A 15,669-nucleotide genomic window follows, 5' to 3' on the forward strand; every position below is an offset into this window, starting at 1 on the left:
GTCAGCCTGCTGTTGCTCAGGGGGCCCCACCACCTGACAGTCTGGGGACCGGGGAGCCCCCCTTCCCCCCCAGGGATGGGTAATTCCAGGAACAGCCCCCTTTGGGCCCCCTTTTGTCTCAGAGAACTCACTAGTGTCCTGCAACCAACCAACCAACACCCCCCCCCACGCCCAGCCATCTCCTTTCCTCCCCATCAGGGGCTCTCTGCAGGGTGAAGCTGGCGGGGAGGGGGGCAGGTGCCCATTTCAGGGGGGGCAGGGGGAGGGATGCTAAGACAGTGGGAGGAGTCCCTAAGGAGGAGCTGCTTCCAAACAGAAACAGAAGGGGCTGGAGCGATTGGACAGCGGGGAGGGCTTTTTTGCCTTGCACCCGCAGCTGACCCAGGTTCGATTCCGGGTACCCCATATGCTTCCTTCACACCCCCCACTCCTGCACCGCTAGTTGTGATTCCTGAGTGCAGAGCCAGGAGTAACCCCTGAACATCACCTGGTGTGGCAAGAAAAGAAAAAAGAAAAGAAAAGAAAAATAGAATAATCTGAATCCTCTGCCCCCAACCTCCAGCTGGGAGGGGGCTGGAGCAATAGCACAGCGGGTAGGGCGTTTGCCTTGCACGCAGCCAACCTGGGTTCGATTCCCAGCATCCCATATGGTCCCCTGAGCACCGCCAGGGGTGATTCCTGAGTGCAGAGCCAGGAGTAACCTCTGTGCATGGCCGGGTGTGACCCAATAAGCAAAAAGAAAAAACAAACAAACCCTCTAGCTGGGAGGGGGGTTTAGGGGAGCTGGGAAGTCCCCAGACACCCCATTGAGAGCAGTTCTGTGCAGGGAGGAGTGAGTGAACAAACAGGGACACCTCAGGAAGGCTGGTGTCAGGAGGTTTGAAGCGGAATACAGGTGGCAGGGCCACAGCAAGACGGGGCTGCTGAGAACTGAACTCCGGGACTTGCTGTGTGACCCTGAGTAGGTGACGGCCCTCTCTGAACTGTGGTCCTTGTTTTATAAAATGAAAAGGGGAGAAAAGACGAGCCCAAAGCACACTTGTAAGACTCAAAGGCTTCTGATGCCTTTTCCGGAAGTGTGTCACCCCGTGGGGGTGGGGAGACAGTGCCCAGGCACCTATATGCCCACCCAACCACTTGCCCACCATAGGTGACAAAGGGGCAGAGGGTGGCTGAGCAGGGAAGGAGGGACCCCGGGAACTCCTGTCTAAGGTGGCATAATCCAGAGAGCGCCGAGCGCCCCCCCCCTCTCTCGGGAGGGACCCCACCTGGACCTCTTGGGGCCCGGGAAGTCCCTCCAGAGTGGGGGGTGGGTAGGAGAGAAGCCGGGGGCCGCCCCGCCTCCCGCTCCTGCAGGTGTGTAGGGGGGACGCCCCCCAGCAGCTGCGTCTCGCCCAGCGCACCCCCTTCCCACCCCCAGCAGCGCGCGCGCCGCCCCTCCCCGCCACCCGGGCGGGCGCGCGGACCCCCACGCCTGCCCCGCCCCTGCACGCTCGCAGCAGCTCAGTCCTGCACGGACCGACAGACGGACAGATGCGGTGGCCCGGGAACGCCTGCAAAGCTCCACTCCTGCACTCCTTCCGTGACGTCACGTGGGGTAGAGCCCGGAGACTCTCCACATGTGGGGGGTGCGCGCGGCGGGGGGGGGGGGCGGGGGAGGTGGAGGTTGGGGAGAGGGGAGGCGGCGTTGCTCCCCGGGACAGTAGGATCACTCTCGCGGCACAGACAGCGCCGCCCCCCTGCACCCCCCCACCCCCGCCCACCTCGCACGCCGCCCTCGGAAGCACAGGCTCGCGGCTCTGCGTTGGGGGTGTGGGGGGGTCTCCCCGCACCCCAGCCTCGCGCTCCCCGCCCGCCGCACCTCCGGGCCCCCCTTACCCTCCAGAAGCACTGGGAGTTGGGGCAGGGGGGCCTCGGGAAATTCCCCGGACCCCTGTGCCAGGAGGTGGCCGGTGCGCCCGCCCGCACCCCCCCCCCGAGGGCGGTGCCCGGGGGCGCTGCCCCATGGAGCGGGGAGGCGGGCGCCGTCTGCTCCCGGAGCTGTGACCCAAGTCAAGTCGGAGCTGTGTGTCGCAGCCAGCCGACCCCCGCGGATCATGCGCCGCCGGCCCCGGCTCGTCGGGCCGTGAGCCCCCCCACTTCCCGTCCGGCCCCGGCCCTCGCGCCATGGGCAGCTCGCACCCTGGCCCCTGGCGGCGGCTCGGACCCTGGCCCCGGCCGCGGCCCGCGCTCTGCGCGCTCCTGCTCTTCCTCCTGCTGCTGGCAGCCGCCGTGCCCAGGTGAGCCCGCGCTACGCCCCGCCTCCCGCCGCTCTGAGACCCCCGGACCCCGGGGCCGCGCGCGCCACCGCGGGGCCTGGAGACCCGAAAGGAGGAAGGGCGAGCGTCCTGGGGCAGCTCTGGGGCCCATTGAGAGACTGCTTGTCCTGGCAGGGGGCTGACCCGTGACAGCTCAGGGACTCTGGGCAGTGCCCGGGAGTTTGAGGGCTACTTGAGGGGGAGGGTGGGGGAGGGGAGCAAGTGCCAACCCGGGGACCCAGGCCCCGCTGAGGGAATGGAACCTCCTCCCAGAACTTGCCTCCCGGGGGGTCTTTGCTCCACCTCGAAGGCTGTCCCCCAGGTAGGGACCGGCACTGGGTAGGGGAAGGAGCGGCCAGGCCAGGCCCGGGGTGGGGGTGGGGGGGGCGGTGGAGACCACAGCTGGAAGGGCACTGGGAGGGTGGGGTGTGCGCAGGCGCCGGAGGGAGCGGCAAACTGCGCTGTAAACAGCAGCGTGTGGGTGCACGTGGGTGCCCCGGAGAGCTAGTGGGGGTCCCCGAGGTTCCCACGGCCTCCATGTGCGGGTCCATGCCACCAGTCAAGGGTGAGAGCCCAGCAGTGGGTCTGCTAGCAGGGCTGTGCCCTCTGCTGAGCTGTGCCACTGGCCCCTGGGACACCTGCCTTGGGGGGCTCCCCTGCTGAGGGGGTGCTTGGGGCACACTGTGTGGAGTGGACCGAGGTGGGGTGCAAGGGGAGGGTTGTGTTGTTGGGATGCGGGCGGGCTGACCTTGAGAAGGTGGGGTCCAGAATCCCGAGATGTGGAATGTCATGCCGGATGGGACCTTCTCAGCCCCCACCTCACCCCACCTGCCCTCAGGTCGGCACCCAATGACATCCTGGGCCTCCGCCTGCCCCCGGAGCCCGTGCTCAATGCCAACACCGTGTGTCTGACGCTGCCTGGCCTGAGCAGACGGCAGATGGAGGTGTGCGTGCGCCACCCCGACGTGGCCGCCTCGGCCATCCAGGGCATCCAGATCGCCATCCACGAGTGCCAGCACCAGTTCCGGGACCAGCGCTGGAACTGTTCCAGTCTTGAGACTCGCAACAAGATCCCCTACGAGAACCCCATCTTCAGCAGAGGTACCCGTCCCCACTGGCTCGCCCAGTGCTCATCCCGTCTGGCACCCAATCCCAGCCTCACCTCCCCCCACAAGCCCAACCCCCCAGCTGACCTGCTCCCTTGGGGCCTAGCTGCCAGCTCTGCTGATACCTCCGGTCACCACCTCCTGCCCCCTGAAAACCTCTGGGGTGGGTGGGGTGGGCCCGGGGTGGACACATGAGGTAGAATGCAGCTCCAGGCTGGGTATCAGGGGGGAAGAGGGGGGCTTTGTCCACGCCAGATGTCCTATCATGGACACTGCATGTCTCAGCCTCCAGGGAGATAAGGCTGGCCACCCCTTGCCTCAGTTTCCCCCCTCTCCAGCAGACAGCGATGAGGATACAGAGTGCCTGGGAAGAGGGTCTGGGTCTAGAGGGAAGCAGGTCGTGCCAGCGGGATTTTCACCGCGGCTGTTCCCGGAGGGGCGGCCCCAGCTCTGTGTCACCCTCTCTGCCCCCAAGTCCTCTGAATCAGAGGCACTGGGTGTGCCCAGCCTCCTGCCGACCCTCTTCCTCCAGGCCATCCTCGACCTGCCAGTAGCTGGGGGACATGGGAGACGCTTCCTCTCAGTGGCTCAGGCTGGACTGTGGCAGGTCTGCAGCTCATTCTGCTCACCAGGGCCTCCAGTGCTCACTGCGTCCTCTTGACTGGGACTTTGGGGAAAGATGGGCTGTTCCCTCAGGGGCCTTGCTGAATCTTTTAGCTGCTTGGTGGCTGGTGTGTGTGTGGGGGGGGGGAGGGTTCCCTGGAGGGGGGCACAGTGCGGGAACCTGGCTCCCCCGGTCTTGCCCAATATCGGGAGGGGCAGAGGGATACCCCTCTAACTTGTATCTTTGGGACCCAGAGATTTCTGGCACGGGCAGGGCTCCCAGGTGCCCCAACTTCACACAGAGGTCAGAGCGCTGGCTAGGGTAGGGGGGTGGGGGGTGGGTCATGGCCATCCCAGCAGGTCCCCTGGGCATCCCGCGGCCTTGGCGTCACGGGCACCCCCCCCCCGCCCCCAAGCCCGGCGCGGCCCCGCCCCGCCCCCGCGCGCGCCCCTCCCGCCTCCCCCGCGCGCCCGGGGCGCTGTTTCTCCCCGGCCGAGCCCAGCCCGCCGCGTGTGGCGGCATGCAGCCGCGAACTAATCCCCGCGGGCCCCGCAGACGGCTCCCAGCCCGAGCCGCGCCGCCCCGCGCGCCCGCCCCCGCGCCGCCCGCACCCCTCCCCGCGGTGGGCGCGCGCGCGCCGGGGACCCCCCGCTCCCCCCCTCCGCCCTGCCCCTGAGCGGCCGAGGGACCCCTGCGCCGCCCGCGCTCGCCGGCACGAAGTGACAGGCCTCGGCCCCTTTCCTGCCAACCCCGGCCCGGCCCGGCCCGGCCCGCCGCGCGCTCCCCCTACGGGTGCTTAAGTCACCGGCGCTCCCGAACCCCGAGGGCCCTGCCGGGTGCCCGGGATCCCAGCGCTGCTGCGCACGCAAGGCCGGGTCCAACCAGTGCTGCGCCCCTCTCCCCGGCTTCCGGGGGTGGGGGTCTCTTCCCCGTGGTCTGTCCGCCCCCACCCCCCACCCCCCACGGCTGGACTGAGTTTTCCCCGGCGTTCCGATGGTTTGGCCCGGCGCGGCCCGGGAGGGCGTCCCGGGAGAGGACGTGCGGGGGTCTGGGAAGTTTGGGGCTGAGCGCGGAGCGGTGCGGCGGCGCGGGGTTGGCGAAGCGCCAGGCGCTCCCGGGTTCACCTGCAGTTTAATAAGCGGGAGGTGAGCCGGGGGGCCGCTGGGGGGGGGGGGGAGGTTAGGGCTGGAGGGGGGAGACTTGCCAGGGCTAGCCGGACGGGGGGGGGGGCGGGACGGCGCGGCGGTAAGGGCGGGCCCGTGGGCGGGGGCCTGGACTCAGGTCTCGGTGACTTTGGTCCTGCCCGGGCGACACCCCATTGGAGGGCTCTCTGGACCACCCGGGCGCCCCCTCCCGGGCACACGTCCGGTTCACCACGCTCCAGGGTCCTTTCGGGCCAATTTTGGCTTTTGGTCATCCGGAGGATTAAACTGGAATCCCTGAGGCTTTAGGAACTTGAGGGACCCTGGGATGGTCCCTCCTCAAGGCCCCCTGTTTTCACGCTATTGTGGGGCGTGGTGTCCAGGATGCTGGTGGCATTCTCTCGAAGAGGCATTCTGCCCAGGGGAAAAACCAGGGCTTGGGAGTAGAGAGACCAGCCAGTAGGGCGCTTGTCCTACACCTGGAGGCCCCGGTTTGATCCTGGACATGCATAGTGTCCCCCTCCCCTGCTCGGGCACATCCAGGAGTGACCCCTGGCATAAGCCCAGAGCCAGAGGTAAGCCCTGAGCACTGACACCCCAAACCAGGATGATAATAAAGTATACTTCAGGGTCAGCTGGGCGGAGGCGGAGCCCAGGCTTAGTGCTGTCACTGTCACCTGTGCTTGTCATCAAGCTGTTGACCCTTGTCTGAGATGTGCCAGGCTAAGGCGATGGGGTTCGGGAAGACACCCGGGAAACTGAGATGCAGCATCCTGAATAGGCCTTCATCCGGCCCAGGAGCTGCAGGGGCAGGAGTCGGGCGTGTGTGTGTGTGTGTGTGTGGGGGGGGGTCATAGGGAGAGGGACCTTCCGGAGAGGGAGGATCAGAGGAAGGACAAACTGTTTGACCCACCCCAGCTGCTTTGTCCAGTCCAGGGGCAGCTGTGACCCAAGTGCCCAGGGTGCTGGGTGCTTGTTGGTTCTGAATCCCGGGATGTGAAAACAGTAGGTGAGTGGGTGGGTGCTGGGCCAAACATCTGTCCAAGGGGGGGCTCTTCGTTATGAGGACTGGGGCACCTCTCTCCCTCTCACTTGGGCTGTGGGAGATTGGGGGACAGGGCTCGGCATTTGAGAGGGGCTGAGGGGTCAGGGCGTGGTGGTTGGTGGGGTTTACAGCAGGCCCCAGAACCTGCGTTTCCTAGGGCCCAGACTCCTGGGAATTCAGGAAACAGGGGTGCTCATGCCTCAGGCTCTGCCAGAGAGGGGAGCACATCTGCAGGGCCAGCCTGGCTTCTGCCCTCCCCTCTTCTCTTCTTTTCCTCTCTCCTCCCTTCCTCTCCCCTCCCGTCCTCTCCTCTCCTCCCCTCCCCTCTCCTCCCCTCCCCTCTCCTCTCCTCTCCCCTCCTCTCCTTTCTCCTATCCTCCCTCTCCTCCTTCCCTTTCCTCTTCCTTTCTTTTTCTTTTCTTTCCTTCTTTCCTTTCCTTTCTTCTCTCTTTCTTCTTATTTTTTCTATCTTCCTTTTTTTTTTCCTTTGGGCCACACACCAGGCTATGTTCAAGGCTTACTCCTGGCTCTGCACTCAGGGGTCACTCCTGGCTCTGTGCTGAGGGGACCCTATTTGGTGTTGAGGCTCGAACCCAGGTTGGCTGCATGCAAAGCAAGTGCCATAACCACTGCACTATCTCTTTGCACTCCCCCTTCCTTTTTCTTCTCCCACCTTCCTTCGTTCTTCAGGTGTTGGGACTGTGGACATACTCAGAGAGGGTGACAGAGGTTCAGAAAGTTCAGTGTCAGCCCCCCACCCCAAGTTCCTGTGAATCTAAAGGTTTCTAATCGGTCAGCCAACCTGTTCCGTTGGAATGGTGTTGGAACCACTCCAAAGCACTTTATTTGTACTTGAGGGTCCTTCAGCCGCCCCCAGCTCTGAGTCCTATTATTATCCTCATTTCACAAGTGAAGCCGAGTGGCCGGGTAACTTGCCATTAGTCTCCTGGCTGGGAAGTGAGCGGCAGAGCCAGGCCTCAGACGCAGGCCAGCTGGTCCTAGTGAGTGTCCCTACCCCCCCCCCCCCTCAAATCCTCCCAAAGGCACAAGCCCAGCCCGTTCTCCTGACAGGTGCCCAGAGGCACGCTGGCACTAGGGGAGCTCTTACAAAAAAAAAAAAAAAAAGAAAAAAGAAAACAAAGTAACGAAGTCTATGCCGGTACCTCCCACCTACCCGTGTGTGCCAACAAGAAGCCACTATTCAGTGTCATGCTGATCCACACAACTCCCAGGTCTAGGGGCCCAGACCTCTCCAGCCGGCACAGAGCCTGGCTCGGAGCAAAGGGAGATGATGGGGCTGCCCCATTTCCCCCCCCCCCCCGTTTCCACTCCTGGAACCTCTCTCTCCTCCACACCCCCCTCCTCCCCCCAGCCCCTTCCTGGCCGTTGGCTGCGGCCTGTAGCAGCAGCTGACAGCACTTAGATGCTGGCGGGGGCCTTGGCCCAGATCAAAGGCGGGGCAGCTAATTGTGCGTCTTAACGAGCACACCCCCCCAGGCGTGGGGCAGCCCAGCTGGCCACGGCCCCGCCCCTCTCTCCCTCCAGCTGGCCAGATGGCATGGTGCCTGCGTCTGCCCCAGACAGTCGGGGCCAGCACCGAAACTGGGGCCCGGCCTGGGAGCTGGGGGCAGACCCAGTGGGCCGGGCTTCTCTGAGGTCTGGGGATGCTGGGAGCAGAAGGAGAGACGCTACCCTGTCGGGCCTGGCCCCCGTGGTAGTACTGCATGGCTGTGACAGCGGCTGGAGTGTGGAATCGTGTGCATAGCCGCATCTGGAACGGGGGTCTCTGCAGGCAGTGGGGGAGACAGGGGGCCGCACCGCTCCCGATTGCTCTGACCTCACCCTTGAGTATGATGATGGGACCTTGGAAGAAGGGCGTTGGTCTGGCATGGGGACCAGCCTTAGCTGTTTCCCGCAGCTGTGTGCAGACCAGGCCTACGGGGACAGGGCATCCACCCGGCCTCCCTTCTCAGCCACTGGACTCCCTCACACCAAGCGTCCATCCCCAGAGCGCTGCCAAGCTGGGCATCTGGGAGATCCCGGGCAGCCTGTAAGCCCCGGACACTGGGCTGCCCGCGTGAGCAGTGTGGGTTGCGCGGGTAGATTTTTGAGGGCGCAGATGCCTCTGGAGTTTGAGTGTGTCCCAGGAAAGAACCGGCCCACCAAGAGCGGTGCTGGGCCGTGCAGATTAAAGCCAGGGTCTGCTCCGCCAGCCCCGGGGCTGCGTCCCTCTCCAGTGGGCACCACCCTCTGTGGCTCCCTCAGCTCCCACCAGCCCCTTGGCTGGCCCCAGCCCTGGCCCCTCCTGCCTGCACGCCCGCCACTGGGCTTCTTGTGACCCAAGTCCCATGATGCCTTGCACTCAGGCAAGAAAAGCTCAAGGGAGGCAGGCAGCTCTTGGGACCACCTGGAGGTCCTGTGATGCTGGGGTCTGCCCCAAGGGGGGCACCAACAGAGCAGGGGCCTGAAACTGTAGCAGCAGTGAGTGGGGGCTGGACAGCAAGAAGAACTTCTCCATGATAATAGCTCCTGTTTATGGGGAAAAAAAAAAACAGTACACAGATGAATAGAGTACAAGTCTCAGCACCTTCTGTAGGCTAATTTATGACATTCTTGGAACAATCACGAGGCAGAGCATGACAACCCCGTTTTGTAGATGAGAATATCGAGGCACAGAGAGGCCAAGTCAACTTGGCCGAGGTGGCACAGCCGGAGCCAAGATTTAAACCAGGCACCATGATCCCAAAGTTCATGCTCTTATCTAGTAAATATATTGGTGGGGGGGGTCGGGGATGGGCAGTGCTGGACAGGGAGAGGCCCTCCCACAACTAGCCCCTGTGATGCAAAGGGAGACCGACGGACGGCGTGTGGATCTCTGTCATGCCCTGTTTGATATCAGGGTCTATGACCCAATACCTCCACGTGGGCTGGGAGGGTTTTCGGTGTCTCTGTTTTGTTTTCTTGCATTTTGTTTGTGGGCATGGGGGCATTTGGGGCCACAGCTGGCGATGCTCAGAGGTTCCACCTAGCTCTGAGTTCAGGAATTATTCACGGCCATGCTCAGGGGACCAGGGATGGAACCTGGGTTGACCTTGTGCAAGGCAAACGCCTTCCTTCTGTGCGATGGCCCCAGTCTACTTTTGGCCACCTCTGAATCTAGATTTCTTGAGTCTCATGTCTCCTCACCATCACCCAGAGGCCCGGGCAGTGCTACACTCTCCTCTTGGTTTCCCCTCCACTGTTCTCTTCCTGAGTACAAAGTTTATTTAGACTTGTTCCAGAACCGCTTCTAGTGGGTCCTTTCTTGAATACATAATAAGGACCGGTCACGGTCCTCCCGTTGTTCATTGATTTGCTCTAGCAGGCCCAGTAACGTCTCCATTGGAGACTTTGTTGTTACTGTGTTTGGCATATCGAATACATCACGGGTAGCTTGCCAGGCTCTGCCATGTGGGCAAGATACTCTTGGTAACTTGCCGGGGCTCTCCGAGAGGGGCAGAGGAATTGAACTTGGGTCGGCCATGTTGGCTGTGTGCAAGGCAAACGCCCTACCGCTGTGCCCGCTGGGGCCATCGCTCCAGCCCAAGGGGATGGTATAGGCAGGAAATTTGGGGACAGGGAGCTATGGGGGGAGTGTCCATCTCTTATCTGTCTGTGCATTCATATTTCCTGTGATTTGGAACTTCATCATGGGTCATTTATTTATTGGGAGGGGGCACACACAGCAATGCTCAGAGGTTCCTTCTGGCTCTGCACTCAGGAATTACTCATAGTGGTACTCAAGGGGCCATATGGGATGTTGGGGATTAACTGGATTTGGCCATGTGTAAGACAAGCACCCTACCTGGTATACTATCTCCCTAGCCCTAGGTCATTTATTCCTCAGGATAAATTGTGCCTTGGGGGCCAGGGAGATGCTCAAAGGGCCATAGCACGTGATTGGCATGGTGGAACCCTTGGGTCAAGCCCCAGCACTACTTGAACTCCTGAGCACTGAGCCAGGAGTAACTTAATCCCAACTTAATCCCAGGCTAAACCAAAACTGGTTTTGCCTTCTTTCTGCAGGTGTATTTCAAATTTGCCACTAGGGCAGAGGTAATGCGCCAAGTTCCTGGTCTTAGAAAGAATGTGCTTATCAGATAATTTTCTGCCCCACTGGAACTGTGCGGAAGCATTTCTAGGCTTACTAAGAATGATGTCGATGAAATAAAGAAAAGGGTGCAAAGAAGTGGGGAGACCCCACCCCATTTTGTGTGCAGTACCTATAGTGCGATTTCTGCCCCCTGGGACTCTGCGCCTGGGTGCGGGGTCCCCAACTCTGGGCCTCAGTTTCTTGCCTTTCCCCGGTTTGGCCTGAAGGTTGGGTGTGGGTAGGCGAAGGGCAACTGGAAACCACTCTGCCCTGGTCCTCCGCTGCAGGATTCCGGGAGAGCGCCTTCGCCTACGCCATCGCGGCGGCCGGCGTGGTCCATGCGGTGTCCAACGCATGCGCCCTGGGCAAGCTGCGGGCCTGCGGCTGCGACGCATCCCGGCGAGGGGACGAGGAAGCCTTCCGCCAGAAGCTGCACCGCCTGCAGCTGGATGCGCTGCAGCGCGGGAAAGGCCTGAGCCACGGCGTCCCGGAGCACCCAGCCCTGCCCCCTGCCAGCCCCGGCCTGCAGGACTCCTGGGAGTGGGGCGGCTGCAGCCCCGACGTGGGCTTTGGGGAGCGCTTCTCCAAGGACTTTCTGGACTCGCGGGAGCCGCACCGAGACATCCATGCGCGCATGCGGCTTCATAACAACCGAGTTGGGAGGCAGGTGAGACCCCCCCCTCCTCCCCTCCCCATGCATTCTGCTCCAGGGCCCTCTCCCCTGGTGCTCCCCTCCTCCTGGGACCATATTGAACCCCTCGAACTCAGCCCCTTTTCCTTGGGCGCTCCTAATGAAGCCTAGAAACGGGCGTTGATCCCCAACAGCTCTAGGGCTAGGCTCTGGGAGGCCGCACAGAGGAGGCCCTGCCTCAGGCGAGCCTGCGTCTCTTTGATTCCTGAACTTTGGGGAACTCGCCGAGACAGGGTACCGGCCTGGTCCTGCCACTCTCCTCTCATGAATGGATGGATGAAGTGTGTGCACCAACCACAGCTTTTCGCCCCCACCCCTACCCTGCTGCCACTGCGACCCCCACCCCCACCCCGCCACGCTTCTGGGCTGGATGAAGAACCCCTACAAAGCAGGGTTTCTGGCGGGGGTGGGGGGGGGAATAATGCCTGCCTTTTTCCTCCCCTACTCTCAAGCCTCTATCTAAAAAGGAAAAAAAAATTTTTTTTGGTGGTGCTGGGGATCAAACCTAGGCCTTCAACATGCTTTATCACTGAGCTAACCCCTTTTCTTCCTGTTGTCAGATGTTCATACTATCTTAAAGGGAGAGAGAGAGAAAGAGAGAGAGAGAGAGAGAGGAGAGAGGGAGAGAGAAAAGAAGAGGGAAAGAGAAAGAGGAAGAGAGAGGGAGAGAGAGCGCACACAAGTCTGCCTTTTCTGAACTGCCTCCTCTGTGTTGGGGCTTTGAGCTTCACATCAGCCTTGTTCTCCCGCCCGGCCAGTCTGTACTGTGTGGGCACACACATGCACTCACACACACACTCACGTGCATACACACAGTCACACACATGCACACTCAAACATATGCACACACGCACGCATACACACGCTCACATGCATGCACACACGTACACACTCATGCACACACATGCATACATACATGTGTACACACACTCACACATGCACACATGTACACACATGCATACACACAGTCACACACATGCACGCTCATGCATAACATGCACACACGCACTCACACACACACACGGGCACACACACACCACCCGGCACCTCCTGCACCCCGTGGTAGCGCCACCCTCCTTGCCTGGCTGTCTGGCCCAGCCCTTCCCTAGGCCGGGCCAGCCTGCTCAGCCCTGGTTCCTGGCCGCCCTCCCTCTGACTGGCACCTTCTCCATCTCACTCCCCTCTCTCGGCCTCTCCATTCATCCCGGATGCCCTTCTCCAGCCATACAGCCCTCCCAGCAGCTCTCGCTCTTTCCCTCCTAGCTAAGGGGTTGGGGTAAACTGAGGCAGACTCCGCCTCGGAGGTCCTGCCCAGCCTCCCACCCAGCCCTGCCCTGGGCTCAGCAGGCACACAGCTCTTTTTCCCAAGCCCAGAGGAGAGCAGGACCCGGCCCTCCCCGATACTTTCCCAGCCAGGACCTACAGAACCACCTCCTCCTCCTCATTAAACGGGTTAATTCGTAGCTGCTGCCTGTGGGAAGCAGATGTCCCCAAGCTGTGGGCTGGGAAGGCCTCCGGCTGGTTCCCACTTGGTGCTGACGTGCAAACTGCAGAGCCTTGAAGGCGTGGAGGGGACGGTCGGTCCCTCGGGGAGGGCCCGGTCCTGCTCTCCTCTGGCTGAGCTGGTGGTGTGGAGTGGAGGGGGGAGGGGAGGAGCATGTGGCGATGTGGGCCCCTTCCTCTGGGGTCTCTGGAGGTTAATGGAGCCGAGGGGAACTTGGGGAGCAGGTTGAGAGCCGGGCAGTTGGTGGGAAGCTGGTGCTGCCGTAGGGTTGTCCCCCATGGGCCTGGAAGCTTCTCCACTTTCACAGGGCTGCGTGGCTGAGTGACAGGGCTGCTCTCTGCTTCTTTTTTCAGACTGTGCCCTTGGCCCTGGGTGCTGTCATCCTTTTATCCCTGTGGAGGAAACTTAGCACTCAGCATTGTGCAGAATCAACCCTAGCTAGTATGAAATGTGTGTGTGTGTGTGTGTGTGTGTGTGTGTGTGTGTGTGTGTGTGGTGGGGGGGGTCTTCCCAGCCCCTACCCCAGCTTTCCTTCCATGTTTCTTGCAATGGGCTTTCAGAGCCCAGAAGAGAAGCGGTAGGGGTGGCATTTCAGCCCCCCACACCCCACCCCCACCCCCGACTACCAGCTCACAGCCTGGAGCAAGGCCAGTGGCCTTGTGGCTGGCTGGGAGCTAGCCAGGCTGCCCCCCACTCCAGGGATTGGAAGGAGCCGGAATTTCCCTGGGGATCGGGGATCTCCCCTCAGGAAGCAAAAGCCTCCAGCCCCAAGGGCCCCCCTGCAGCTGCTGGGAGAGGAGAGGAGGGGTGCAGGAAGGAGGGAATTCCCCAGTGGTGGTGTTGGTGGTGGTGGTGGGAGGGGGGGTGTCTGTCCTGGTGGGAGGTGGATGGAGAGGCCCCCAGAAAGCTGGCTCCGGAGCGAGGCGGGGATCTCCGTGCCATCCGCTCCCGCGGGAACTGGTTCCCAAAGCCTCCGAGGACTTGGTTCTGCATGGTGGTGGTGGGGGTGGTGGTGGAGGAGGGGGCGCGGGGTGCTGCACGGGGCCCCCGGCCTCACCTCCCCCCTCCCCTCCTCTCCCCTCTCCCTGCCTCCCTCCGCAGGCCGTGATGGAGAACATGCGGCGGAAGTGCAAATGCCACGGCACGTCGGGCAGCTGCCAGCTCAAAACCTGCTGGCAGGTGACGCCCGAGTTCCGCGCGGTGGGGGCGCTGCTGCGCGGCCGCTTCCAGCGGGCGACGCTCATCCGGCCGCACAACCGCAACAGCGGGCAGCTGGAGGCCGGGCCGGCGTCGGGGGCGCCCTCGGCCGCGCCGGGCACGCCCGCGCCGCGCCGCCGCGCCAGCCCCGCCGACCTGGTCTACTTCGAGAAGTCCCCGGACTTCTGCGAGCGCGAGCCGCGCCTGGACTCGGCGGGCACCGCGGGCCGCCTGTGCAACAAGAGCAGCGCGGGCCCCGACGGCTGCGGCAGCCTCTGCTGCGGCCGCGGCCACAACATCCTGCGCCAGACGCGCAGCGAGCGCTGCCACTGCCGCTTCCACTGGTGCTGCTTCGTGGTCTGCGAGGAGTGTCGCATCACCGAGTGGGTGAGCGTGTGCAAGTGAGCAACGCCGCCGCCCGCCGCCGCCGCCGTGTCGTCTGGACACTGGCTCCGGAGAGAGAAAGGATCCCGGGACCACCACGCCATCTCCCTCTAGGCACCCCCGCCCCCACCCCTCCATCCCCTCCCCACGCCCCCACCCCTGCGTCTTGAGGGTCTGCTCGGCCTGCCTGGACCCCCTACCCCTCGCCCCCCACGCCTCACTCCTGGGGACTCCAGGACCCAGATCCTGGAGCCCATGCTCCGAGGGCACAGCCGGGCTGAGACTGCAGCTCAGGACAGCTCCTGGGCTTGTTGCTCTCGGCCTTCACCTCTTGTCCTGGCCGTGACCTGCCAGAGACGGGTTCAGAAGAGGAAACGGACAGGATTCCAGCCAGCCGAGAGCTTCCACGGAGACCCCAGGACGCCCCCCTGCCCGCCTCTCCCCTTACCATTCATTTAACCTATTTATTTTGCACCCTCTGTGGCCTGGCACTCTGGTCCCCCTCCCCCCCCCCCCCCCCCGGGAGTGCTCAGGATACAGATGTGAGATGAGAGACAGCAGCTGCCCTCTGGGGGGTCCATTCTGGCTTGGGGAGACGGGCAATAAACTTGTGCTACACACACACACACACACACACACACAAGTCTGTTTCAGACCCTGCTCTGTGCCACCGGTCAGTAGGGGTGCCGGTGGGCATCTCCCAGGGGCCCAGTCATTCATTTCCATGCACTCATGGCCTAAGGGGCAGCTGTGGAAACGGGGAGGGGCTGGCAGCTGTGGGGGGCGGGGGTGGGGTGAGTGAGGGAGATGAGAGATGGCCAGCCAACCCGGGTGGCGGGCCAGGCTAGATGCAGACAGTGGACATGTCGGCCAGGCCTGATGCCCGGGCTTTGGCTGGCCGCCTGGTCCCCGAGCCCTCTGCCACAAGCTGGGGCGAGCGGCGGTGCCCGGCAGCCGCGCGCGCAGAGACAGGAGGTGTTCTGAGAGAGAAAATAATCCTGGGCAAGACCCAGCTCAGCTCAGGCAGCCCAGCGCCCCGGGGAGCAGGTGGGGCTGAGGTGGAGCCAGGGAGAGGGTGGCGGGGGAGGGCCCGGAGTCTTGCAGTCTGGGCTGTGCTTTCTCGCATCCCGGCCAGGAGAGCCGGGTGAGGGGAGGCTGGGGGTGGACGACATCGTCCTGGGGGTCTCATGTGCCCCAGATCCCCACTCAGGGTGCTCCTGGGAGGCCGGGCGTGCTCCCCCACCACCTCCCTACCACCTTAAAAAAAAGGTGCTGGGGTGGTAGCTCGGGTCCAGCCTGGCACGCCTCTCCTTGGTTGGCACCTGGGCTGTTTTGCTGGAACAGACCCTCGAGGAGGGCGGTGGAGGAGGAGGTGGGGTCAGGATCCGGGGAAGTGAACCCTGAAGGCCGCCTTCATTCAGGCCCTGCCACTGCTCCAGGCTCTGGCCTGCCAGCCTGCCTCAGTTTACCCCCAGTGACACCCTTTTCCACGAGCCAGAGCAGGATGAAGTCTTCCTTGTCTCCCTCCCCCAGCCCCCCGCCCAACCTTCTGTCAACCTCCACACAT

At 63.1% G+C, this 15,669-nt stretch overlaps 1 protein-coding gene across 1 annotated transcript; it reads left to right on the forward strand.

The window, feature by feature from the left end:
- The first annotated feature begins 1,675 nt into the window (after positions 1-1,675).
- On the forward strand, positions 1,676-14,237 carry WNT10A (Wnt family member 10A). The gene is made up of 4 exons (XM_056111777.1): positions 1,676-2,279; positions 3,136-3,398; positions 10,614-10,993; positions 13,623-14,237. Exons 1-4 carry the CDS (start codon positions 2,167-2,169, stop codon positions 14,121-14,123), a joined length of 1,257 nt encoding a protein of 418 aa, XP_055967752.1. The 5' UTR covers positions 1,676-2,166; the 3' UTR covers positions 14,124-14,237.
- The last annotated feature ends 1,432 nt before the right edge of the window (positions 14,238-15,669 follow it).

This window comes from Sorex fumeus, unplaced genomic scaffold (genome assembly GCF_029834395.1).
Source record: "Sorex fumeus unplaced genomic scaffold, SorFum_2.1 ptg000014l, whole genome shotgun sequence".
Taxonomy (NCBI): domain Eukaryota; kingdom Metazoa; phylum Chordata; class Mammalia; order Eulipotyphla; family Soricidae; genus Sorex; species Sorex fumeus.

Bases quoted from the DNA above. Each gene is read 5' to 3' on its own strand.
- WNT10A (XM_056111777.1), top strand. From the start codon at position 2,167: ATGGGCAGCTCGCACCCTGGCCCCTGGCGGCGGCTCGGACCCTGGCCC. The intron at 2,280-3,135 runs GTGAGCCCGCGC...ACCTGCCCTCAG, and splicing joins CTGGCAGCCGCCGTGCCCAG to GTCGGCACCCAATGACATCC. The intron at 3,399-10,613 runs GTACCCGTCCCC...CCTCCGCTGCAG, and splicing joins GAACCCCATCTTCAGCAGAG to GATTCCGGGAGAGCGCCTTC.